The sequence below is a fragment of the Asterias rubens genome, chromosome 9, assembly GCF_902459465.1.
Source record: "Asterias rubens chromosome 9, eAstRub1.3, whole genome shotgun sequence".
In the NCBI taxonomy this organism is placed as follows: Eukaryota; Metazoa; Echinodermata; class Asteroidea; order Forcipulatida; family Asteriidae; genus Asterias; species Asterias rubens.
This window is the reverse complement of record NC_047070.1, coordinates 12,297,510-12,309,618: the sequence shown is the minus strand read 5'-3', so window position 1 is coordinate 12,309,618 and position 12,109 is coordinate 12,297,510. Positions and strand designations below refer to the sequence as shown.

The 12,109-nt window shown below is 47.2% G+C and overlaps 2 protein-coding genes across 2 annotated transcripts in view; both read left to right on the top strand.

Moving 5' to 3' along the window:
* Positions 1-3,334, top strand: part of LOC117295170 (meiotic recombination protein REC8 homolog) — a 42,368-nt gene extending 39,034 nt beyond the window's left edge. The window contains exon 4 of the mRNA XM_033777745.1: positions 3,063-3,334. Within this exon, the coding sequence (XP_033633636.1) occupies positions 3,063-3,208 (146 nt within the window). The 3' untranslated portion in view covers positions 3,209-3,334. The remainder of the gene's footprint in view (positions 1-3,062) is intronic.
* Positions 3,335-7,918: 4,584 nt separating this feature from the next.
* Positions 7,919-8,821, top strand: LOC117294756. Its single transcript, XM_033777271.1, has one exon. It carries the CDS (start codon positions 7,919-7,921, stop codon positions 8,819-8,821), a length of 903 nt encoding a protein of 300 aa, XP_033633162.1.
* The last annotated feature ends 3,288 nt before the right edge of the window (positions 8,822-12,109 follow it).

The following is a 12,109-nucleotide window of genomic DNA, read 5'->3' as shown; positions in this document are numbered from 1 at the left end:
TTTGCTCAACATTACCCACCCAAATTCCCGAATTTGATCAATAACTCGGTCAACTAACATTAAAGTTGTTTTAGAATAATAGAGATGAGTATCCGTAGTTCCTATATTCGAAGTGCTTTTATTTAATAGTAAAAGGGAAAACATGCTTATGGTACGTTTTTGAGCGTCAATGGAAGACGTTTTCATGTGAACAAAGTCGCCATTTTGGTTGCATCCTCATGACAACATTTCGCATGGGACGTCGCTCGCGCGCTGCATGCATGCTAGCTCTGCTAGGCTCACCAATTTCCCAACTGCAATTTGCTTTGACTAAGAAAACATGACATGGAAAAGGAGTCTTTGATGGCATTATGTTGAATAGCTGCTTTATTTACATTCATACCGATTATTATTTAATTTTGTTCGGTTTCTCACAACAATATTACAAATTTAAATAACTACTGAGAATGTTAGCAGTTTTTATAAATTATAACAAACATGACAAATTCTGAAATGTATGACCAATGTTTTATTAGGCCAACCTGCAATGATTTTGCCACACAATTATTTTCCTTCAACATAACATGTTTTTAGCTTCATCATTATCCACTGTAATAGCAAATAATTAGGCAAACGGTTGTGGTAAAAACATTCAACATCAACAAATATATTGGAAAATGAAATAAAAACTATGTACATACATTCAGTTCCAAACAAAAATAAATCACATGATGATTTGTACGAAATCGAGAAGAGTTACCACGTCAAGCTAGACGAATACATGTATATGTATTCCAGTTTTGTTTACAAGTTACAGGTAATGACATTAATTCAGGATTTCATTTAAATTACGAAAACAAGCTCCTTATCGATTAAACATTTTATTCAATCGATTAAACAGCATTTTATTCATTGACGTCAAACATTATTAGAACATTACCGTCTCTCCACATTTTGAATTATCATGGCTGGTTACTGAAAATTTGAAAGAAATACTTCACGTATTACATTAGATTAAAGGAATTTCGATTTACTGGTGAGGCTGGCCACTTTCATATGAACGTGCCACAGAATAAAGGTTATGCTGCTTGGCAATTAATGCCTGCCTCTGAGGAATATTCTGAACCGATGAGTACATTCTCTCGAGCCTATTCACATGTGGGTGAATGCTCTCTGATGCTTGCTCTGTGTACAAGCCTACTGAACACAGTCGTCTAGCTTGACGTGGTACTTCAACAGTTAGAAGATGGAACTTTCGTTTGAGACTTTCGTTTGGAAAGTTCACGGGAAACCAACTTCCGAAGCTACAACAGCGAAGTACCAGTAACTCTACCTCGTGCTTTACATAGGGGGCGATTTGCTGTATACAAGTTATAACATAATCTAAATTTATTAAGCAGACATGTAATTTTAACCCTCAACGTACATGAGCTGAAAGATACCCCAAGAATAGTTAGTGGTTTGAAAATGTGACCAAATTTTGGGATGTTCTTAAGCTTAAAGACCTTGTTGATGTCTGATCCCACAAATGCCCCGCTGTGGTATGCAGCTCTTTTTAACCTCAATTCATCGATGACTGCATCAAACCGCTCTTTAAATGGTCCCTTGACCTTACATGTTGCTTCTTGTATTTCAAGTTGCAGTTTATCAACAGCGGCAACTTCCTTCTCGGTACTTTTGATTCTTACTTCTACTTCCTTTACATCCCTCTTAAGTTCAGCAACTTGTTTTCGTGAGTCCCTTGCCACAGCAGTGTTGCAAACTAACCTACCATTAACTCGCTCAAAGTGATCTAGGTTGCCCTGTATGACTGCTTCTATTGTCTGCACTCTCTCCTGCTTCTCTTCCCCTAGAACTCGTTTTTACTCTTCCAACCTAGTTTTGTCCTCTAACAGAGCCTCTTTCCTTGAATAAAGATCTCTCACTTCGTCACAAAAGACAACCCCAGAATCCCTGACCTCTGCATCCAGTTCACCTACCTGTTTTTCCAATATATCTATTATTTGTTTTCCCAAACCTAAGCTAATGTGTAGTGGTGTTGTGCTCACACAATCCAAAATATTACCCTCCCCGCAAATTATTGGGTTAATATACAATTTAAATATTGTGATGCGTCCTTGGTTATTCTTCCAGCGTCAATGAAAGCCTTGCTTTGTTGGCAACACTCGTTTAGTGTTCTGAAGGGGGCTTGAATACCGTCATTCCCTTCAGGCTGTCTGTACTTAGGAAGTATATGAAGGGCGTGAGGAGTTCCCTTTTCAAGGTCCTGGAGAGTCGTTTTGCAATGGAGGCAATAATGTTTTCCATTTGGGCCTGTTAATCCTAACAGCTTTGCCAGCCACTCCCAATCCCCACCATAGGTCAACTGGCACAAACGAAAAACACTTTTACCTTCATTGCAAGCAGACATGTCCCCATCTGGTTTTGCATCTAGTGCATGTGGTGACCCATCACCACTAGTCTGCATCAGTGATGAGCCATGGTGGTGAGCCAAGCAGTCGCTGCACTCTTTGCTGACGGTAGTGTTGCTGTCATCGAAGGGTTGCAGAGGGTTCCATGAAATTTCTGCACAGACAAATGTGAAAAATCACAAAAGATGATTTATTTAATTGAAAACTGAATAAGAAACTGAAAGGGTTGAAAACTTGAACTTGTTTTAAAGACACTGGACACTATTGGTACATGTAATTGTCAAAAGACCAGACTTCTCACTTGGTGTATCTAGCTTAGGCATAGAATAACAAACCTGTGAAAATTTGAGCTCACCCAATTGGTCGTTGAGGTTGCGAGATATTAAATGATGAAAGAAAAAACACCCTTGTCACACGAAGTTGTGTGCGTTTAGTGAGATGGTTGATTTTGAGACCTCAAATTCTAAATCTGAGGCCTCAAAATCAAATTCATGGAAAATTACTTCTTTCTCCAAAGCTATGTCACTTCAGACGGAGCCGTTTCTCACAATGTACCATCAACCTCTCCTAATTACTCATCACAAAGTAAGGTTTTATGCTAATTATTATTTTGAGTAATTACCAATAGTGTCCACTGCCTTTAACAAAATAATGCTGATAAATCTTTGACAGCAAAGTATAGAATGAAGCATACCTGGCTTCTTCGGCGGATTATCATCATGACACTTCGGTGGAGACAATGGGTCTGGCGCTATCAGCGAGAAGTCCTCGATGTGGTCTGCAACTTCTTTCAGAGCGTCAAACACTGGCTGGAATGAAGTCTCTATACTGAACCTACAGGGGAAAAACAAAATTAGAGTATGTTACATACACTTGAACAGTCATGACAAGATTTTAAAAAAAAATTTGGGTCGAACCGTACGCTCCCTCATGCTTTCAATAAACTTAGCGCATTGTTGGAATACAGCGAATTGTGCAACAATAAACTTTTCTATGAATTTTCAAGAACATTTTGACAACAATTAGTTTATAGAATGGAGCTAATTGTCTTTTTTTTATGGCAGACGCCCATCACATACACAAGGCACAAAGGCCATCTAAATTACTATTTAGGTAAACGGTAAACTGGTGTGCTCCTTTAAACGAACATACCTGTCATCTGGGCATCCCTCAAAAAAGGCAAGGAGCTTTGAAGATGTTACCGAGTGCTGCTTGGTGCTGTTTAGGATCTGCAACAACAACTTGGTGGAAGACCCTCCCTTATCACCGGTTACATGCAAGGCCAATGTACCTGGGAAAAGTAAATAATATTTCATGGGTTGAGGTCCGGTAATGAACAATTTAAAGAAAATTCAATTAACGCCATATGTGGCATAGGTTTTATTTGAGTTTTTCCTTATTTAATAGCTGACTAGCCATCTTCATCTCTGCAAATAAATCCACTACAGGCCTAGTTGTTACGAACCACTGAATACATTTGAATTATGAATTTTTTAAAAACACGATTCATGTAAGTTGTAACAGTTGCAAAACAAAATTAGCTGCCTTGTAAAACATAATTTTTTTAATAAAAAGCCAAAGTTAAAGTGCATTTCAAAATTGTTGTCGTGAGTTGTCGGTATTTAGTGCGACCCAAAATTTCAAATTTAATCCATGCACTTGCTCAATCAATGAATTTTTTGTAAATAATGACTACTAAAGTACTAGGCCTAGTAATAATACTTATAACGTTAGCCTACCTTGGGCGATATTTGACGGTTGGTGAAGTTCCCCTGCCTCTCTGGTTTCGGTCCCCATTCGTGGGACAACATCTGCAACATCCGTCACCCTGATGAAGTTGCAGGTGGCTTTATAATGTTTATTGAAGAACGACCCACATTCATACTCAAATTCGATGTCCCGAAGCTCGTGACGAAGTTGTGCCTCGGAGCCCAGAACATCGAAACCCTCAGAACGAAACACCCTCTTCAACAGGCGAAACATGTTGAATGGTACAACAGATTTTATGTGTTGTACAGCACCTCTCGAAAACTTCCCAAATACCTTGAAGCCGGCAGATTTCATCATGTCCATGTACTGGGCTTTGTTGCGTTTCAGATGAAACAAACGCTGACTGCTGACATCGCTTGTCGTGGTGAGTGGGGAAGGAGTTCTCGACGAAGATGGGGTAGATGGTAACGAATCACTTGGAGAGCTAGTCAGCTTCTCAACAAATTCAAGAAGCTGACTTCTTTGTCTCTTCGTTCTTAGCGTACATGTTGTACTCCCCGTCTCTGCACTTGGGATTGGCAGCAATCTCTTCGGACGACCTCGGGGATTGACGGCAGTAACGAGGCCACTTTGGGATGCTTGCTGCTTCTTGTTGAGAATTTTGGTAAAGAGGTGCTCCTGGTCTTTGTTGAGAGGCATATCGTCAGAAACGGTCAAAAGACGCTGAAGTTTTACTTCCGATATGGACGGAGGTCGGCTTACTTCTGCTGCTGGTTCTTCTTCTGCTGGTGGTGCTGGTCTGACATCGTGATCGCCGTCACCACCACCCCCCACGTCCCCAGCGTCCATCGGGTCCCCACGATCATCAGCTTCCCCGCCGCTAACGCTAGCGCTACTCTGCCGTTTCCCCCCGATTTTCCGGTGCCCTACAAAGCCAACTTTACCCTTCGACGCTACACGGTGGTGGAAGGTTTTCCCACATTTTCTGTATGTGACCACGTTGCCCACGCACGTTGCACACAACCGTCTATCTTCAGTATCTTCGCGATCATATTTCATTTAAAATATCCTCTAAATTCGTCGCTATTTTGTGAAATCTTGAGCTCTTTTTCGTCATACAAACAAAGCATGAACGAGACGCCATGATTGTTGTAGCGTTCCTAACTACCACGCATGCGCTATCGTGCGTTTTCGTCCGACTGGCAATATATAACCACGAGAGGGCGCCAAATTAGATTTCCCCATTGTAACACCGTGGAGTACTCGGTCCCCAGCATCGGCCAAAGATAGTGGGGCTGGCAAACGCAAGGCTGTGTCCAAGGGGCGGGTTACCCGAGCCCCAAAGACGGAACTTAAGCCTAAGAAGGGTCGAGTTGGTAAGCAAGACGTTGTACCGGATCTGATGCTTGCCACCGACCAAACCAAGAGCACCGGACAGCCCATTGTGGCTACCCGTCGTGGCTCAATGGGTTCTGGCCTCTCGGGGCCCCCCTGGCACAGTGCAATACAGCACGGGTGACCGGGGCGGGTAGTTAACCGGGTTTCCGGACCACGCAGCGCCCGCTAACCCGATGGGTGTTGGGGCACAGCGGGCCGGGGGAGGGCTAGACGGACTGTTGCCCCTGAGCGTGTCACGCTTGGACGGGCGCTCCACGGCATCGGGTTTCCGGTGTTCTGGGGTGCCCGTTCCTCAGCCATCTGACGTGTCTTCGGTTACTCAAGGCAATACGTCACACAGGGGTGGAAAGAATAAGAAGTCGCGGCGTGCGCGCTGCTCTTCCTCGAGAAGCTCGAGTTCGGATCAATCTGCCCACGGCATACGCCGTAAGGGGGAAGATTTGATGACAAGGGCTGATCTCTTCCAAGCATTTCAGTCCTTTACGGCATCCCTGACTGGCCTCCCTGCCTCCCGGCAGATGCCCGTCGGGTTTGGGCCACCGATTGAAATTACTTAACCCCCCCCCCCCCCAACCAAAGGTCATTGGCCATGGTTGGTTGGGGGCAGTACAGCAGGATTTGCCACACACGGTTAGCCGGCGTTGAGCATCCACCCATCGTCGTCTTTTTCGACCAAGGGGGGGCCTCATGTGCAGGGCCGGGACGCCACTCCAACGAGTTCACACGGCTCCCGATCCCCGGTGTCCACCCATGCATCTCGCTCCGGCGATTCGGCTGGGGAGGATGAGGTGGCACAGCTGCAACGGTTATCCATAACGGAGACAGAGTTGTATTCATCTCATGAGAGTGAATACTACCAGTTTCCTCAGGTGGACTTCGAGGAGTTCTTTGCCATGCCAGTGCTACATGACTCTGTGAAAGATAAATTAGGCCCCGATGCCGGGGCTACAGCATCCAAAAGGGCTTTCCCAGACAAAGTGAGAGATAGGTTTGAGGAGACCCTGAAGAAAGTTGATGTCGCTTCTAGATTTGGTATGCGGTCAACATCATTTTTGCTGCTCTTAACCGAATACTTGGCTATGGTGTGCGAAGAGGACAGTGATGTTCCCGCGGACATGTTGCGGGCGGCTTTTCAGTGCCTTGACCATGGGCTGAAGACAGCGCTAGACCAGTTCGCACAAGTGACGACATTGGCGACGCGGGCTCGTCGGTGCAACGCACTCGACGCCCTTTTTCTCCCGTCTCCGGGCGCTCGCAAGAGGTTTGAGGCCCTCCCCTTGGCGGGCGGAGATTTATTTGCAGGGAAATTCGAGGATCTAATGCAGGCGGAGGCCAAGCGGCTTAAAGCTACTGAGAAAATTAACCTCAAGAAGCCGGCGGGCCCCTCCGCCAAGCCACCTCAGGGTCGAGGTAAGCCTTCATTTGTTATCCCTCAGCGTAAACCGTTCAAGCCCGCACGCGGTGTTTTTCGGAACCGGGCAGCCAGCTCGGCGGGGACGCGTACCACGCAACCCCAGCCGTTTGCTGGTCAACAACGCCCAGCTGCCCGTCATGGCTTCCGAGCACCGGCCCCCCGCTACCCCGGGGGCTGGCGGAAGTGACGTGTCAGACTCGCGGCGACCTCCCATCGTCGGACCATTGGAGGGCCGCCTCCGCGACTTTGCGGGGTCCTGGGCTCAGGTAACCTCCGACCGATGGGTGCTCAGTACAGTCGATCGCGGCTATGCGATCGAGTTCACTGGCACCCCTCCGTCGGAAATGTTGGTTCGGCCGACGCTGATCCCGACCGACCCAAAACAACGCCTTTCTCTCGAAGAGGAGATTACATCCCTCATCAAGAAAAGGGCGGTTCATGTTCTTCCATCGGGCGAAATAAGGTCGGGGTTTATGTCGACCTTCTTCTTGGTCCCCAAGAAGGAGGCCGGCACTTGGCGTCCCATCCTAAACCTCAAGCCTGTGAACAGGTTTATTCGCCCCAGGCGTTTTCGGATGGACACTCTCAAAATTACATTAGAGTCCATCCGGACGTCGGCGTGGGCGGCAAGCCTGGATTTGAAGGACGCTTACCTTCACGTTCCCGTCTGCCGAGAGCACTGGAAATTCCTTTGGTTTCAATACCATAAATGTCCGATACGAATTCTCAGTGCTCCCGTTCGGCCTCTCCACCTCCCCTCGGGTCTTCACCTGATAAGTGAAGGTGGTAGGGGCCGCCTTGCGGAGGCTGGGGGTGTCGGTGTTCACCTACCTCGACAACTGGTTGATCGTGGGTCAATCCTGGGCCTCCACACAAGCAGCTCTCGCGCTAACGTGGCGGCTGGTAGCCGATCTGGGGTTTCTCATAAACACCGAGAAATCCCAGCTGACCCCGTCCCAGTGCCCAACTTTTCTTGGGGCGTCACTCGACCTATGGGCCGGGCTGCATGGCCCTCCCTTCGAGGAACCTCAAACAATGCGCTTCCCTCTTTTTGGCAACGTCGGGGGCCCCGGCTCGGGCCTGGCTCCGACTGTTGGGGCTCATGGCCAGCATGGTGGACGTCATAAAGTTTTGCAGGCTTCGTATGAGACCGATACAATTCCACCTGCTTTCCTTTTACCGACCCAGTCGCAACACCATCAGTCATTTGGTGCCGACTTCGGCGTGGCTGGACCCACACCTCCGGTGGTGGCTCGATGACGCAAACCTCTTGGGGGGGTCGAGCTTTCTGCAAGCCCCGACCGTCATTGACTGTCACAACGGACGCAGCTCTGTCGGGCTGGGGGGCTACCCTGGGCCAACGCCAGGTGGCCGGGTGTTGGGGCCTCGAGCACAGCTCGGCCCACACAATGTACTCGAGCTGCTAGCAGTGACCTACGATCTCGAATGTTTCCGGAGGGTGGTGGTTGGCCAGGTGGTGTTGGTTCAATCCGACAACACCACCGTCGTGTCATACATCAACCGCCAGGGGGGGACTCGGTCCCCCCAGTTGTGCGCACACACCTGGGAGTTGCTCCACTGGTGCATGCACAACGAGGTCTCCCTTACGGCGATTCATCTCCCGGGCGAGGAGAACGTCACAGCGGATGCTCTGTCCAGGGGGTGGATCCACCCCACAGAGTGGACGCTGCGTCCTCAGGTTGCTCAACTAATGTTCCAACTGATCGACCGCCCACACGTCGATCTGTTCGCTTCAAGCAACAACCACCAACTCCCGACGTACTGCTCGGAGGGACGCTCTGGCTGTCCAGTTGGACGGGCTTCTAGCGTATGCTTTCCCCCCGATCTCGCTTCTCTAAAACTCCTCTCACCAAACTGGAGCAGCAGGAGTGCAAAATCCTCCTTATAGCCCCTTTTTGGCCCCGCCAACCGTGGTTCACCCGCCTTACCAGGCTACTGGTGCACCGCCTGGTGGTTCTTCCCCAGAGGGCAGACATCTTGTTCCAACCCAGCTCGGGCCTACTGCACCCAGCCCCCCAACATCTCCACCTGACGTGCTGGGTGCTGTCACGCAGTCACTCTGCGCAGCAGGCCTTTCACGACGAGCTGCGGAAATTGCAGCATGTAGCCGGCGGGCATCCACCAGAAAGGTGTATGACAGCAGGCTACGACATTTTTACCGACGGTGCAGGCAGAGGTCTCTACATCCCCCCCAATACTAATGTAGGGGAGGTAGCAGATTTCTTGGTCTACCTTTTTGAGGCCAATCTCAAGATTAAGAACTACCGGTCAGCAATTTCGGCCGTTCACAATGGGTTTCCGGATGGGTCCTCCGTCTCCAACAGTCGGGCTCTTGGCCAGCTGCTTAAGGGGATGTTTGTGTCCCGGCCTCCGGTACGGAGGCTGGTACCTGCATGGGACCTGCATGGGACCGCCTTATGAACCAATGGCTAGCGCAACGCTGTTGCAACTATCCATTAAATTGACTTTCTTGTTAGCCGTGGCTACGTCGAGGCGTCGCAGTGAGCTTCACTCCCTGTCGACCGAGCCAGGCCACATCCGGTGGGAACCAAGTTGGGTTCGTCTGATACCCGCGACGGGTTTTCTGACCAAGTACCAGTCTGATACGTTTTTGCCGCCAGACATTAAGTCCCACTCGTCGGTCCGGAAAGACAAGCTATGGTTCCCAGTCAGGGCACTTAAGTGGTATGTCAGCCGAACGGAACCGCTGCGTAACCACCCACAGTTGTTCATTACGTTGACGCCGCCGCATGGCCCGGCGTCCCGGGACACGATTACTCGATGGCTCGTCGCAGCGATACGCTCAGACGCGAACCTGCCAACGTCGGAGAGGGTTAACGTCCACAAAATTCGGGCAGCCTCCACATCATGGGCATTTTTTAAAGATGTTTCTTTGAGTGATATTACACAGGCAGCCTGCTGGAAGACCCCAAATACATTCACAGACTGTTATTTGAGGATGTACTCCGGACAGAGGGCAGAGCGGGGAGGACGGTTCTAGCGGCTGCTAGCAGAGCGTCGACCCAGCCAGGAACTTCCCGCCAGCTTCATGACAATGTTATAGACTCCCCTCAAGAAGTCCCCAACCCATGAAGATGAACATTGTATTGCATTAACCATGGAGAAGGTGTATCAATGCTTTGAAAGCGACTGCATCTACTTAGGCGAGGCACCAATAAATAGCGTTTTCCTGCAAGCGCCCGCATTCCCCACTGCTCCTGGACGGGATTAGTGCTGACAACAATAGGGCAGAAAGCCGACCTTCAGCTCGCGGTCGTCTGCCAGAGTTAAGTTTATGGGCCAGCTCATTAACTACACCTATTGTGTACCGCTATTGTGAACGTAATCAATGGAATCATCGAACTATAAATGCGAGTGCTCGCAAGCGACCGCGGCTTGTAAAAAATATAGTTGTTAGATTTCCGATCTCCAGCGATCTCCAGAGTCCATAAGCCTGGGGCCCAGTTCGTTTTTTATTAAAAGTGTCACGATTTTCCTACTCACTTCTCGGATCTTTCTGGAATGTTTTGTAAATTCTTCAGTGTTTTACGATGTGGCAAAACTAGCATTAAGGTGTATAATTCTCTGATGGTGAATAAAATAATGACCACACACGACCATCGCATGTGAGGTACTCAAAAACCCCAACTTTAAAGGCGTTTTTTTCCCCTTCAGGTTACGGGTTCAACTTGTTTAAAAGGACTGGGGTAGCCTACATTTTATAACACAAAGTCGGCCGACTTACTCGGACGTTTCTGAAATATTCTATCAATTGTCCAGTGTTAAACGATGTGGCAAAACTAGCAATTGGGTGTACTAATTATTTGATGGTGAATAAAATAATTACCCAAATAGACCATCGCATGTTAGGTACTCAAAAACCCCAACTTAAAAAAAAATTAAGGCGGCTTTTTTCTTCAGGTTACGGGTTTAACTCGGAAGGTCGAGTTCTTGTTTAAAAAGATTGGGATACTTTTGTAACACAAAGTCGGCTGATTATTTTCAACTAACACAGTATGAAGACAATGATAGGAGGCTTCTCATGTAATATTAATTGACGAGGTGATGTAGTTTTCAGAAACGGGGCACGATAATTATTTTTACACGCTAAAACAATTATCGTCTCACTGAGACGTTTTCATGACTTGTTTTACTCATCATTATATCTTCAAACCGTGGAAGTTGTACTATAATTATAACAGCAAAGTTAGATGGGAATAAGAACATTTTATTTGTTATTCCTGAGAGACACAACAAAGTATGTAAAACAGTCAAGTCTTTTTCAAATTTTTAACTGCCATTTTTACACAAACTGTAAAACTAACAAACAAAAATAATTATTAAAAGCAGGTTGTGAGAAATACGTACGTTTGGTCGGTGGCTGGTGATGAGGGGTTGCGGGTTCAGCAACGACTTTGGGTTCTGTCGGTGGCTGGTTATTATGGGTTGTGGGGTCTGCAATGACTTCGGGTTCGGTCGGTGGCTGGTGATGAGGGGTTGCGGGTTCAGCAACGACTTCGGGTTCAGTCGGTGGCTGGTGATGATCGGTTGCGGGTTCGGCTTCTTCGGTCGGTGGCCGGTGATGAGCGGTTGCGGGATCTGCAACAACTTCGGTCGGCTGCTGATGAGGGGTTGCAGGAAGGGCTGCTTCATCAAGGACAGACATAACTGCAGGCCTTTTAATAAGAGCAAGTGGCATGTCGTCTTCAGAATCACTATCCTCGCTAAGTGGCCTCTCTGAAACAGAAAAAGAAATCAACAGTAATGAACATCAGGAATTTCAAAGGGAATTACCGATTAAAACTTAACTATCAGCTTTAAGTATGTATAGTCCGACTCCACAAAAGGACAGAGTGAGACGGTTTTATAGTTCTTAACATTTTAAGTCAAGACTCACCCTAGGAATTTAGGTGTGTGCTGTTAATATTTTGAAGAAGAAAAAACTTTCAAAAGTAAACATATTCTCAAAATATGTTTAAACAAAAATGTTTTTGTTTTTTTAAGTTTAGCTGTTACAAAAACCAGGTCTATATCATTTACTTAAGTTTTAATGATTAAATATTAGTTCTATATTTGTTTACATGGAATTCAATTATACCATTGCAGGATGTTGTACTTGAACTAGTATTACGGCTTCTTTCTATAACAACCAAGTGTGATTATGGGGCAACAAGCT

Bases quoted from the DNA above. Each gene is read 5' to 3' on its own strand.
- LOC117294756 (XM_033777271.1), top strand. From the start codon at position 7,919: ATGGCCCTCCCTTCGAGGAACCTCAAACAATGCGCTTCCCTCTTTTTG.